The sequence below is a fragment of the Neurospora hispaniola genome (genome assembly GCF_033458365.1).
Source record: "Neurospora hispaniola strain FGSC 10403 chromosome Unknown B0T23scaffold_1, whole genome shotgun sequence".
Classification (NCBI taxonomy): Eukaryota; Fungi; Ascomycota; class Sordariomycetes; order Sordariales; family Sordariaceae; genus Neurospora; species Neurospora hispaniola.
Genome location: NW_026944406.1, coordinates 2,466,331 through 2,479,986, shown reverse-complemented (window position 1 = coordinate 2,479,986; position 13,656 = coordinate 2,466,331). Strand labels below are relative to the sequence as shown.

General features: G+C 53.3%; 5 protein-coding genes across 5 annotated transcripts; 3 read left to right on the top strand and 2 right to left on the bottom strand.

The window, feature by feature from the left end:
* The first annotated feature begins 181 nt into the window (after nt 1-181).
* Nucleotides 182-2,581, top strand: B0T23DRAFT_14090 (asparaginase-domain-containing protein). Its single transcript, XM_062832356.1, has 3 exons — nt 182-655; nt 709-1,746; nt 1,810-2,581. Exons 1-3 carry the CDS (start codon nt 469-471, stop codon nt 2,370-2,372), a joined length of 1,788 nt encoding a protein of 595 aa, XP_062696930.1. The 5' UTR covers nt 182-468; the 3' UTR covers nt 2,373-2,581.
* Nucleotides 2,582-4,203: 1,622 nt separating this feature from the next.
* B0T23DRAFT_369641 (BCS1 N terminal-domain-containing protein) lies at nt 4,204-7,628 on the top strand. The gene has a single exon (XM_062836529.1). It carries the CDS (start codon nt 4,534-4,536, stop codon nt 7,303-7,305), a length of 2,772 nt encoding a protein of 923 aa, XP_062696929.1. The 5' UTR covers nt 4,204-4,533; the 3' UTR covers nt 7,306-7,628.
* Nucleotides 7,623-8,529, bottom strand: B0T23DRAFT_369640 (uncharacterized protein). The gene is made up of 6 exons (XM_062836528.1): nt 8,390-8,529; nt 8,254-8,310; nt 8,135-8,173; nt 8,028-8,055; nt 7,897-7,960; nt 7,623-7,840 (listed from the first exon to the last, which is right to left on the bottom strand). The coding sequence occupies exons 1-6, from the start codon at nt 8,412-8,414 to the stop codon at nt 7,799-7,801; spliced, it is 255 nt and encodes an 84-aa protein (XP_062696928.1). The 5' UTR covers nt 8,415-8,529; the 3' UTR covers nt 7,623-7,798.
* Nucleotides 8,530-8,950: 421 nt separating this feature from the next.
* On the top strand, nt 8,951-11,685 carry B0T23DRAFT_14011 (uncharacterized protein). Its single transcript, XM_062832340.1, has 3 exons — nt 8,951-9,284; nt 9,363-11,108; nt 11,223-11,685. The coding sequence occupies exons 1-3, from the start codon at nt 9,136-9,138 to the stop codon at nt 11,494-11,496; spliced, it is 2,169 nt and encodes a 722-aa protein (XP_062696927.1). The 5' UTR covers nt 8,951-9,135; the 3' UTR covers nt 11,497-11,685.
* B0T23DRAFT_13998 (WD40-repeat-containing domain protein) lies at nt 11,685-13,630 on the bottom strand. The gene has a single exon (XM_062832336.1). It carries the CDS (start codon nt 13,335-13,337, stop codon nt 11,874-11,876), a length of 1,464 nt encoding a protein of 487 aa, XP_062696926.1. The 5' UTR covers nt 13,338-13,630; the 3' UTR covers nt 11,685-11,873.
* Nucleotides 13,631-13,656: the final 26 nt, after the last annotated feature.

The window sequence follows — 13,656 nt, the reverse complement described above, 5'->3', positions numbered from 1 at the left end:
GTCGAGATCTCCGCCTGGTTTCTCCTTCTGCTACCTATTTCAAGCTTTGTTGCCCTTGACCAGGCACTTTGAGTGGTTGCACTGTTCGATCCCGAGACCGCTTCTTTTTCTGGGAGCTTCCAGACCGTGAAATCCCTATTTCTGGTTGCTCATATTGAACCGAACCATCTGGACTGTGTCACCGCCTCCATTGCTCGTCTTCGTTGAAAAGAGTGTGGTGGTTATTTTTAAGTTGGGTGGAGGTGTGACGCTGGTAAAACAGGCCTGGAATTGCTTGACTAACAAAAATCTTTATGGTCGGATCATCGGCCGAGGTGTCTCCGGCCACCGGTGCGTCAAGGGTCCTTTTTTTTCCTTATATAAATTCAAAGGTAGCCACTGGGGCAAAGTCGACTACGTCAAAAGTTTCCCGAAAGTCGAACAACAAGAGGCAGTGCCAGATTCGACAATCAACGCCCTATCGACACAATGGGTCAGGTTTCGTTCGAGGGGAAGAACCCCGAGTCTCACTACCCCGAGTCAAGGGTGCTCATCATCATGACAGGCGGTACAATATGCATGCAACCGTCTGCAGATGGTCTGGTTCCCATGACGGGCTTCTTGAAGAACGCCATGGCTCCTCGCCCTTCGTTCAACGATCCTACCGCCCCGAATGGTAATTTGCTTGTGAATCTACACTGGATGGAAACCCTTACTGACCAAGTGCAGTTCAGCTTCGGGCATACAAGAACGGGGCTAAGTTGACGTTGGACAGCCTGAGAACACCAGTCAGCGCGTATTCTCGTCATATCCGTTATGGCATCCTTGAGTTTACCCCCCTGCTCGACTCGAGTTCCATTTCTTCCATGGGATGGACCGAGATCGCGCTGACCATCAAGGAGAACTACCACATGTTCGACGGCTTCGTGGTGTTGCATGGAACCGATTCCCTAGCATATACGGCCTCGGCCCTTTCTTTCATGATGTCGGATCTCGGGAAGCCGGTCATCCTTACAGGGTCGCAAGCCTCCATCTTTGCTCTCCAGTCTGATGCAGTTGACAACCTTCTTGGCTCGCTCATCATCGCGGGAACCTTCGTTATCCCCGAAGTCTGCCTATTCTTCCACCACACCTTGTACCGCGGCAACAGGACGACCAAGGTATCGGCTTCCTCCTTCGAGGCATTCGACAGCCCTAACTGCGATCCGCTGGCCAAGGTCACAAGTCTGGGAGTGGATGTTAATTGGGGGCTGATTCGACGGCCCACTCAAATTGCCGAGTTTCAAGTGACAAAATATCTCGACACCGCACATGTGGCCTGTTTACGTATCTTCCCCGGAATCAAGCCTGAGATGATCGAATCCGTTCTAAAAGTCCCAGACCTCCGTGGTTTGATCCTCGAGACGTTCGGCATGGGCAATGCACCGGGCGGCGTTGATGGCAGTCTGACCAAGGTCATCAAGGAAGCAATTGACCGTGGAACTGTCATTGTCAACGTGAGCCAATGCACAAATGGCTTCGTCTCGCCACTCTATGCCCCCGGAACCGTACTGGGAAGAGCAGGCGTGGTATTTGGCCATGATCTGACTACCGAAGCGGCTCTGACGAAGCTATCCTATCTCCTGGCTCTGCCAAACCTTACCTACTCTGAGATTACAGCACGGATGTCGCAATCACTACGTGGGGAGATGACAGAAATGGCAACGCCCTCTTTCTCGCACCCCGCAGGGAGCATCGACTCGGCTATGGCATGGCTGCCTGCTGCAGGTATGTACAAGGCTCCTTCAATACGCTACTCCTCCTTTTTAACATCGGCTAATTATTGATCAGACACCGCTTTCACGGCTCTTGGCTACGCCATCCGCAACGGGGATCTACGGACTGTTCGCGAAATCCTTGAGGGTGACGAGTTCAACCATCAGCTCCTCAAGAGGGCTGATTACGTCGGCAACACCCCCGTGCATCTTGCCGCGGTTGGGCCCAATCCAGATGTTCTTCACGAGTTGCTGATTCGTGGTGCTAGTGTACATCCACGTAACTATGCAAACCACACACCTCTTTATCTTGCAGAAAAGATGGGTAACGTGGAGAATGTGAAATTGCTGAAGGAGGCTGGGGCGCACTTGTGGAGGACAGAGCCGCATTCAGGCAATGTATCCGAAGCAGGGGACCTAGCGAGTACGACAGACGTTGCTTCAGTTGGTGCCGCAGACGATGAGAAGGAGGTGAAAGATGTTGCTGAACACAGGTCCAACGAAAAGGTGCAGAAGACAAGTGACCAGCTGGCAGACACGGTGTCTCCTCGGCATGGATTGGATAAAAGTCATCTGGTTACAGACGAATCCTTGGTCCACGGTCTGAAGAAAGAGGATATTGGCAAGTTTGTCAATTAGACCCGGGCGTACCTTGGGCTGGGGAAACGGAAACAAAGGGATATGCGGGATGGGATAGGAAAACATAGGGAACAGCAAATATATTTTCTAGAGGGTGGTGTATCCTCCATCAACAAACATCTCTGGCTGAAACGGAATCTAACTCTTTGGGCTCAGAAAGACCGTCTAACACAAGTTGACGTGTTCAACGCCAGCCAGGGACACTGTATACCCGTGTGCCCTTGCACCATTGAGCATGCTGTTGGGTAGGTTTATGACCTAGATTTCAAGATGACAGCCCAGCCTGAAGTGCGACCTACTATACCCTATTGAGTGATTGCGGAGCTTGTACACTTGCTATACTATGTACGTGGGCGTAAGGCCAAGACAGGATGATCCTCAATGGCTAATCACAGTGCTTCAAACAGGAAGTCCAGAATCCATCACCTGTTGACATCACTTCTTTGTCGCCGAGTTTCCCTTTCTGTGGATCACAATAAGATAATTCTGGATCAGCAAAAACACACGAATTATCTTGCTGGAGAAACAGCGGGAAATACAAAAACGGAGTTGATTTTCATTTTAAGCCTCATCCTCAAGGTTACATGAACCGGTTTGAGACAAGCTTGCGCCTTACATATAATATCTTACTATAAGGACTCATTATTGGGTCGCTTCGGAGCTCTTTCATCATATTTTCCCAGCCGCAAAGCCAAACCCCCTGTCAACAAACTAGGCTTACAGCTTGAGGCTCTGCGAAGCCAAACAGATGTACGTTCGTGGCACCCTACCTCGACCGCGTTGAACCACAACGACGAAGCTGAGGCTCTCGGCACAAGAGAGCAACCGCTCGTTAGCGTTAGTTCCTTGTAGCGCGGGGTGATAACGAACGTACCACTTTTAAGTCCTAGGTAGATTAGAATTTTGGCCATCCGCCGGCCCTGTGACATGTTGTTCAAGGAACAACTGCATTGGCTAGGCAAACTTTCCAAACTGACCCATGTACAGATAAGCAAGCCTCATACAAGAAAAGCATCTACACCATGAAGTACGCGGCCAGCGTGCAACCTTTCACCGAGTCAAGGAACATATCGGGTCGTGGACCCGATGGACCAATCTCACAGGGAAGGGCCAGCATTATTGGACTTTTGACTCTCTTCTTTGACAAAAGAGCGGATGTTTTCTGAAGTGCTTTCATAACTCCAGGAGTCCAGCTGAGACAGAGAGGAAAACAGCATCTCTCGTGGTCTCCTTCAACCCCGTACTCTACTTCCGGCTGCCTGCTTGTGGTTATCTTCCCGACGGGCCTTCTCACGGAAGACTGGTTCCCGCCCATAGATGAGGCTAGGCCCCTGTTGTGTCTCTTATTTCTTTCCTGGAAACAGAGAAATAATAACGGAACTCGCCTATCCCGACAAACAAGGAAATACGGCAACATGTATGAGGGGCAGAAACTGTGATGGATAACGACATGGGACGCTGGATAGCTGCCTTACTATGCTGAGCTACCTTGGAGCTTGGCTACCAAAACACCAGTAATCCAACTTTGTGTCCTATTGGCACCAAGAGGACACGCACAAACATCACATTCAAAGCTGGGGCCTAAGCAGAACCGAGACATGCAAGCATGTGCTTCATCAGATGTTTGTCTGTTAGTCCCTCCTACACTTTGCTTTTTCCTTGGATGTCCTCCTTCAGGCTTTGGGGAGCGTAATCCAGACAGTGATACACGTTTGTTGTTGTGGAACTGAAACGTGAAGAGAGCGTTGGACAGAGGGAATACTTGGAGGATAACCCACTCTTCTTTTACCTCGCACGGTACCACATGATTGGTAACAAGGGTTGGGTGGGTGATGGCAGCTCCCCTCCCATGTCCTCCTTGATCGTTACGATAATTGCCAACATGTATGGTGTATATGGACTACCTAGCTGGAAGGCCCACCGACAAGGCTGAATATCTCCTCCCGCTCTTCTCTTTCAGGAAATCAAGTTTCAGCTGCTCCACTATCAGCTATTGCCCCCTCTCCTGGCCATCACGAGGTGTCTGGCGATGAAGCAGGAAGGAGGAGATATAAGGTCACTAACGCCCAACGCCTTCATGACATATTCTGACGGACTGTATCGTCTATAACTGCATACAACATCACCTCGTTGATCATCGTATCGTCGTCCTTTCGTCAACATGGACTGTCACATGCTCATGATCTGGGTACTCTCCACGCTGGTAGATGCCTCTCCCGACAGTGGCGAGGCCATCAACATCACCACAACCACCATCAACGATACCACCCAGGCCCCAACAATGTTACTGCCTGACAACCTCCTAGCGAGCCTCAGCCCCATGCTGGACATGTACCTTCCACCGGCCGTCAGAGACTTCCTAGTGTCCTGTCACCGAGCAATCACCAGCTGGCTCGGCTTCGATCCCACAATCCTCCTATCCCTGGGTCCTATCGTATGGGCCGCCAAAAGACTCTGGTCCGAGGTAAAAATGCTGGTGGTCGAAGACATCATCTGCAACTGGTTCACCGCCAGAGTCGAAGTCGGTGACGACGACCCGATCTTCATCCACATCATGCGTTGGGTCGCCGTCCAGCCCAACTCAGCCAAGACACGCTTCCTTCAAGCCGACACCATAGCCGGCAGCGCCGACGACCATGACGAGGACGACGAGGCCGGAGCCGCTGCCGCTGCCGGAGCTGCCGCTGTCAAAACGGCCATCAACACTACGGCCACTTCCGTCATCACCAGCACCAGCACTACCAATAATACCACAGTGGACCCTTCCAACACCACCACCACCACCGCCGCCGCCAAAAACAAGAAAAAACAAGCCCCCACCATCCTCCCCAACGGCGAAGCCTGCCTCAACTTCTCCACTCACAAGCACCAAAAACCTCCTCGCTTCCTTCCCGCCGTCAACGTGCCCTACACCTTCACCTTCGCCGGCACCTACTTCTGGCTCAACCGGACGCGCTCCAACATTGCGCACCAGTCCGAGTGGCGGGGTCTTTCGATGCGTCGCGAGGAGAACCTCGTCATCACCTGCGTCGGCTTCTCCGCCGGGCCCATCAAGAACTTTATCCAGTTCACCAAAGAATGGAACCACAACCGCCAGGCGGCCACGACCGTGGTGCGCCGTCCGGCGCGGCCCGAGATGCGCATTTATGGCGGCCGACATGTCTGGGCCGAGGTGGCGGATCGGCCCATCCGGCCCATGGACACGGTGGTGTTGGATGAGAAGCAAAAGTTGATGGTGTTGCAGGATATGAACGAGTATTTGCACAGGGACACGGCGCAGTGGTATGGCGAGCGGGGGATCCCGTTGCGCAGGGGATACCTGTTTCATGGCCCGCCGGGGACGGGCAAGACGAGCTTGAGTTTTGCGCTGGCGGGGGTGTTTGGGCTGGATATCTTTGTGATCTCGCTGTTGGATCAGAATCTGACGGAGGACGATCTGGCCATGTTGTTTACGAATTTGCCGAGACGGTGTGTGGTGCTGTTGGAGGATATTGATACGGCGGGATTGGTGAATAGAAAGGATGAGACGGATGAGGAGAGTAGTAGTAGTGAGAGTAGTGGTAGTGATGGGGGTGGGAGTAGTGATAGTGACGATGATTATTTGATGGGTGAGAAGAAGAGGGCGCTGGAGGTGATATTTTTGGAGGGGAAGTTGGCGAGGAAGAAGAGGAAAGGGAAGGGAAAGCAGGTGACGGCGGAGCAGGAGGCTCTTGAGAAGGAACTGGCGGAGAAGATGGCTGCCTTTAAGGAGATGCTGAAAGAGGGTAATGACGAGGAAAAGGCAGACGAGAAGGTTACTGACGAAAAGAATACCACTTCTGAAAAGGAGGAACAGGAACCTGCTGCCCCCGAGGGCGAAGCGAAGCCCACCTTCTCTGCACGCGACGACGGTGAACCCGGTGAGAAAATGACGAAACATGAATCTAGCAGCACCATCGACAAGAAGAAGAAGAAGCCCATGACGGCCAAAGAGAAGAAGCACAAGAAGAAGCAGAAGAGGAAAAGGATGTCGAAGACGTTCGCTGCCACGTCGCTTCATAACCTGGACTTGATCCGGAGACAGTACGGTCGCAGACGGTCGTCCCCATACGACCGAGAACGGGGCATTTCGCTATCAGGTTTACTCAACGCCATCGACGGCGTTGCCTCGCATGAAGGCCGCGTGCTCATCATGACAACCAACAAGCCAGAGAAGCTAGACGAAGCACTACTTCGACCGGGCAGGGTTGACATCCAGATTGCCTTCCTCAACGCCACGCAGGAACAAGTCAGAGAGCTGTTTGAGAGAATGTACGAGGCCGATGTGGTGGACCCAGCCACGGTGACATTTACCCAGGTTGGGAATAAGGTCACAGCTAGCACCACAGGGGCAGCTACTACATTGCCTCCAGTCGTTCATTCTCCTCATACGGGGGTTACCGCTCCGGATGGCACCGGAACCGGCACCACCGCTGAGAAGGATGAAGAAAAACAACAACAGCCCCCCATAGACCCCAAGATCGTTGATCTCAAACTCGTCGACAACAACAACCTCCGCAAGTCCTCCGTCAGCAGTTGCTCTAGTGACGCAACCGTCATTGGCGAAGAGGACAACGCCGCTGCTCCTCCTCTTGTTCCCACCATCACCGCCGCCGCCGCCGCGGCGACAGCCAAAGACAAGGAGAAACAACAACCACCAGCAGAAGAAAAGACGGAAAGTCCCGTCCCTCTCCACATCAATCCCCTAACTAGGCAAGAACTCCAAAAGATCGCCAGGGAGTTTTCTCTGAGAATCCCGGCATCCCAGATCCTCAGTCCGGCGGAGATCCAGGGCTTTCTGTTGAGGCGCAAGAAGGACCCCAGAAGGGCGTTGGCGGAGGTGGACAAGTGGGTGGAGGAGCTGGTCAAGGCGAAGGAGAGTAAGAGCAAGATTTTGGATGCTAAGGCCATTTGAAGTGTGGTGGTGGTTGAATGTTGGTTTGGTAGTTATGGGTTGTGGAAGAGAGCAAGGACGGCTGGTTGGGTGGTTGGGTGGGTTTGGATATTCAATGTTGCTGGTGCTCCTAGATCAGGTAAGTTGCAATAGCAGGCAGGAATTTCTTTTTTTCCCTCTTCAATTGAAGAGGTGATCCAAAAGCGCTAGGTTAAGGTCAGGAGGAACTGCTGATCGTGCTAGCCTAAGATAATTTTTTTTTGGTCAAGTCGGGTCAAACAAACAGTATGAAATATGATGGAGGATTGTAGTTCAACCTACCTCATGTGAGCTATGTATGGCAGCAATTTCCTTGGAGGTGTTTTTGGAATCAGTCTGAATTACCTATTATTATTGACTTCTTCTTGAAGTGATCGACAGAGGGCAAAGAAACGTCCATTGATATTTCGTGATATGCTGATGATTGCTTCTTCCTAATGCGGCCATGCCTCATGTATCCTCTCAAGCCTTCAAATCAGGCAGATGCCGCAATTGGGCCTTCACCACCGGGAATCAACTGAGCACAGCTGTTAGCTGTTTGTGAACGCGAGCTTGATGACGACGATGACCCACCATGCAGATGTTGTTGCCGTTCAACAGGATCTTCTTCAACTTGGTGTGGTTGCCGGAGTAGTCGCTGATCGAGCAAGAGTGAAGTTAGTAATGTCCTTCATGAACTACTTCCAGAGTAGGACGTGTCGTACAACTCAGTGACGTCCTCCAAAACCATGTCTATTTGAAAGTAGGTTAGCATAAGGCTCCGTGGGACGATATGAAGACACGGGATGATGAGGAGAGGTCGGCTACTTACTAACGTAGTCATCGAAACCAACAAGAGTGCCAGAGAACTCTGTTTTCATCCCATCGTCAGTCAGCACATCCATCGATAAGTCAAAGTCCAGCAGGGACAGCTAGGATGGCATAACGTGCCCTTGTCTCCCTTCATGACAACCCAGATGCGGGAGCCAACACACTTGTCGATGAGCTCTGGGGAAAAAACACCACGTTAGCTGTCTTATTCTTGGATACCTAAGTAGTGGTGCCCAGCATGAGCTCTCTCACTCACCGAGAGGAAGTAATTGCGAGGCCATGTTGTATGTGGTGTGGAAGGGTCGAGTCTTTGAGTCTGGATGTCGAAAGGGACGTTCAGTGGCCGTTCACTGAGCTTCGATTGCGAGGCCAACGAAGGCGACAGGGCGTACGTATTGAGCTGTTGTACAGTGAAAAAAGGTCAGCAATTCCCACAGTATCAGCGTGGACTCGGATTCTTGGCGCAGCTTATGCTTGTACCCAAACACGCATATGAGAATAAACGGGGTATCTAGGCTTCAGCAGCAACTCGGCAGCGGCTGGACGCCGTGACAGCGCTGCTGTTGCAGTGAATGGCAACCGAATCAATTCACATCGATCCTTCCTTGTGAACAAAGCAAACAGTTTGTGATTTCGGTATTCGGAGGCAACCAAATACGTTCGCGTTTCTGCCTGCCAGCAGCCAACGTTGCCCGTGACAAGGTATTTCTCCGTCCAATATTTAGTTGTTCAACTTGAAGTTTCAACGTCCACTCCGTCTCCGACTTCTTCTCTTCCCCCACTTTGACCGAACCAACATCCATATTAATGCCCTGAAACCACCACCTTTTCGTCTCGTTCCCCTCTGTCAGCATTCAAACGAATCGACAGGTCATGGCGCAGTTCTCTGGGCCTTAACAACCTGCAACATCACTTACTACCTACCTACCTACCTACCTCTACCACGCATACCTGCCACGCACTCGGCAACTTTGTGATCGGCGCTTGCCATCCATCGCTATAATGAGGTCCCCGCACCCTATACCACAAGCCATCGGCGCCGGTGCCAACGCCGTAAACAGCACCACCAGCTTGACTCTGAGGCAATGCCGGCGGCGTTTCTTTGCTTCTTCGCCCTCATCCTCGATTCCTTCCACATCCCGTTATCCAGTGTAGGTTCACTGGCTCTTCCAGGTCCTTACTACTTCTCCGTGTATTTTTGGCTGACCAGGGTTTTTACACAAATCAAGACATCTTGGCGCCATGGAGAGGAAAGATCAGACATGGAATTCAAGCCGGGGCATTACGTTTGCTGGCGATAGTCGCGGCAGAGTTGGATACCCGCAACTGCCATCTTTGGCAAGATATCACAGCGACTCTGCGGTATCAGCAGCCTCAAACCCGGAACCTGTTCTTCCGCCTAACCACGATGGTGTCTTCAACTCCACAGGTGTACCTCAGGGAAATCCTGACGCGAATGGAACGACGTTAGACTCCCAGGGGCAGGAGTTTGTTGATGCACAGGAAGGACTGGAGGAACAGTTCCAACTCATACTCGAAGATGGGAACGTTGAGTCGAAAGATGAGGATGCTTCTCTCAAGCCTCCGTTTACACCACTCAGTTTCACCATGTCCGAGGATCTCTTCAAGGAGGCGAAGAAGGCGGCCGAGGGCACTCCAAAGTCCTACTGGACTTACAACCTCTATCGTGGGCCCGACAAGGAAGGAAACATGAACGAGAAGGTCAAGGTCCATTACTGCAGAAGTGCGACCACCACTGAGAGGGTCTTGAAGCAGTACTTCATGGATGACAAGATTCTCGGTCTTGACTTGGAATGGGAAATCAGCGCAAAGGAGAGCCATGGCCCGAGGCAAAACGTGTCGGTTATCCAGATTGCTTCGGAGAAGCGTATTGGAATCTTTCACATTTCGCTCTATCCGAGGAAGGATGAGCTTGCTTCTCCACTACTCAAGCAAATTATCGAGGACGCCGATGTTGTCAAAGCCGGTGTCTGGATCATGGGCGACTGCACACGTCTGAAAAAGTTCCTCGGGATCGAAGCAAGAGGAATTTATGAGCTCTCTCACTTGTATAAGCTCGTCAAGTACTCTGCTTCCGGTGAGCACAAGCTTGTCAACAGACTCCTTGTCCCGTTGGCAACCTTGGTAAAGGAGGTCCTCCAGTTGCCAATGTTCAAAGGAGCAGTCCGGACAAGTGAATGGTCCAAGCCCCTGAACATGGACCAAATCCTCTACTCAGGATCCGACGCCTACGCCGGCGTACAGCTCTTCGCCATGATGGACCACCAACGAAAGCAACTCAACCCCACTCCTCCCCTCCCGTACGCCGCCGAGCTCAAGCTGCCCATCAGGCTCGCCGCGGACGTCATCTTCGAAGAAGCCGGTTTATTAGACGAACAGTTTTCGGAAGTAACGGCCGCGCCTGACGCCACTCTATCAGCCAACTACCTCTCCACTGTGGGCGACAATATCAACGTCGAAATCGAAGGAGACGGGAGCACGACCCTCAGCGGCGAAGACGCTTTTGTCTCTGCCACCACCAAACCCGGCAAAAATGGCACAACCAAGAAAACCACCGAACCCTCGACAACATCAACAGCAACAACATCCACAAAACGCAAACGGACCCCCAAAGAACCCAACGAGTCCAAAGAGTCCAAAGTACCCAAACCAATCGACCCCCTCATCTCCGAAGCCACCCTCTGGGCCCAGAACTACCTCCTCTCGCATGTCTCCCGCAAACAAACCTTTGGCCCCAAATCCCCCCTCTCCGTCGCCAACCTGCGCGCCTATTACCTCTGGTCTCGCAATCCGTCGATGAACTGCGAAGCTCTGGCCGCGTTGCTCGGCATCAAGACTAGCACGGCCGCACAATACATTCTGGTGGCTATTCAGAAGGAAAAGGGTAGGCTGTCGTTTGAGCCGAAGCGGATGAAGGAGGAGATTTTTGGGTCTGGGGTGATTTCGGAGGAGACGTTGAGGTTCAGGTGGCAGGGCGTGCAGATGCTGTGCGCGTTGTATGAGGAGGCTGAGGCGCGTGGGGTGAATGGGACGGGGGTGATGGATGGGGAGGGGGTGAAGGGGAAGAGTGAGTTGGAGTTGTTGGATGAGATTTTTGGGCAGGAGCAGGAGCAGGAAGGGGAGGTAGATGAGGTTGAGGGTGAGGGTGAGGAGGTAGATGAGGCACAGGCAGAGGTGGAGGTAAAGCCGAAGGAAGAGAGCGTGGAGGATGTGATGAAGGCTGCGTTGGAGGCTGGGGATTTGGACTTTGATGAGGAGTTGACGCTGGGCAATAGCAGCAGTCAAGCGACGGTTGATGAGGAAGAGGTGGAGAGGTTGAGGAAGATGTCGAGGAGCCATTGAGCCGGCTCTCAAGCTGCTGGTCGAGTGCTGAACAAGAAAGGAAAGATGTCGACGATGCACCTATACCCCGAGACCGACTTGGCTACTTTTAGATGTTGGTAGATGAACCTTGTATAATCCTTAGAACAACCTCTGACTGGGCTCTGCAGAAGCCATCTAGTCTATGCTCCAGGTCAGTACATTTTTCGCGTACAGTTCAGTTCAGAAAGAATCTGTCACGGCTGTTCTTGGCCTCGTCCCTGCAGATACCACAAAGATATCTTGTACAGTATCCACATTCCATTTTATCTATCCTGGGTATATCATAACAACCAAGTTCTGCTGCTTCCCTTCTCTTCATCTTAACAACCCCCTCTTTCCTGACCATTTTTCTTCCTCTACTCGGCATTCACACCCCTCCCCTTATTAATCTGCACCTTCTTATCCTCACCACCGCTGAAGATGCCCAGCTGATCCCACACCACGCTGAACACCTTGCACCCGTCGCCCGTCACACTGCTCTTCTTCTTCTTGCCCTGCTGGCTCTCGCGATCAATAACGTACACGGGCTCGCTGACGCTGCCCATGCCACCCTCGTCCTTGGTCGCTGGCCGGACCGACCGCAGATCCCAGATCCGGCACGTCCCGTCGTGCGAGCCCGAAACCAGCGAGTACTCATTCTCCGGGTTCGCCGCCAGACTGGCCACCTTGTTGGCATGCCCACGCAGCGTCATGACGCTCGTCGCGGCCGTGCTGGTGCGCGGGTCGACGAGGGTAATGTGTCGGGCGGAGGTACCGCAGGCGAGAAGGGGCGCCGAGGCCGAGGAGCGCGGCAGGGCCGCAAGAGAGAGGAGCGCATGCGAGGTTGTGAAGGTGCTGACCACGCTGGAGGTGGTCAGGTCGATGGTCTTGACGGTGTGGTCCTGCGACACGGAGTAGGCGACGGTGCGGTCGCGGGGGTCGAAGACGGCGGCCGTGGCGGGCGCATTGTGGATGTTCATGAGGGCGAGCGGGCCGCGCTGGGCGGCGGTGACGGAGGTCGCGAGCTTGCGGCGCTTGGATGTGTGGGCGCCAGGAAGGAGCGAGGAATCGGAGACTTCGGGCGCGGACGCCTTGGAGGTGGTCCAGAAACCGATGGAGCCGTCGGCGGAGGCAGTGAGGATACGCTTCGAGGCGCCGTCAACCTCGAGCGAGTCGATCGAGGAGGTGTGGCCGTACAGTTCGAGGGTGGGCTTCAGCTCGCCGCGACGCTCGTACGACTCGCCCGACTCGGTGTATTTCCATACGCGAACTGTGCGGTCCATGCCGGCCGAGGCAATCTGAGTGCTGGAGAGGAATTTGGCAGCTTTTATGCTGGCAGTGTGACCACCGTGGCTGCCCGAGGGCGAGGTGCCAATCACGTTTCCGGAGGCGTCCCATATCCTGAGGAGACCGTCGTACGAGGCAGAGAGGATGCGGTCTTGGCCGCGCTGGAAGTTGTCGCCGGACCAGCGGCCCGCGGGAGAAGTAGCGGAAAGAACATCGACGGCGCTGACCCAGTCGTCGTGCTCAAAGCTGGCCTCGTATGTTGGTGGGATCAAACTGCGAACGTACTGAAGGGTGATGTTGGTTTCGAGCGAGAGGCCGTTGGCGTTGAGGTACTCTTCAAGACTGCCGCGGAGGAAGCTGCCGTTAACAAGGAAGTCGAAGGGGATGGAGTTGGTGTCGAGCATGGACTCGGAGTTGAGAATACGGGAGAGGCCATAACGGCGGATGTCGGCGGGGACAAGGAGCTGGCGCTTGCTCTCATCGAGCTGGATGTCCTCCTCCTGGGTGGTGAAGGTCACCCGGACCTGGGCGCCTGATTCGGTAGGGTGGTCCATGGCAGTGCCTGTGCTGTGAGATTATATGTATTGGGTAGTCGCTGTTCGGTATGGGCAGGCTGAAGACTATCAATTGACAAGTAAAAGTCAGGTTGGCTTGGATTACTGTGAAAACAGGCGTCGTCCAGGAGGGAGAGTGTGGATGTTTACTTTGCAGCGGACACCACAAGGCCATGCCAGATCCAAGACTCCATCCAATTTTTTTCTGTCCAGCCTTGCAGCGCAGGGGTCTGGAGTGTTCTAGCTACCCCACGTTCCCCTATCTTATCGGAACTTTATAGCGGGGCCGACGGTTCTTGTGAGGGTCACAGTGCTGAAG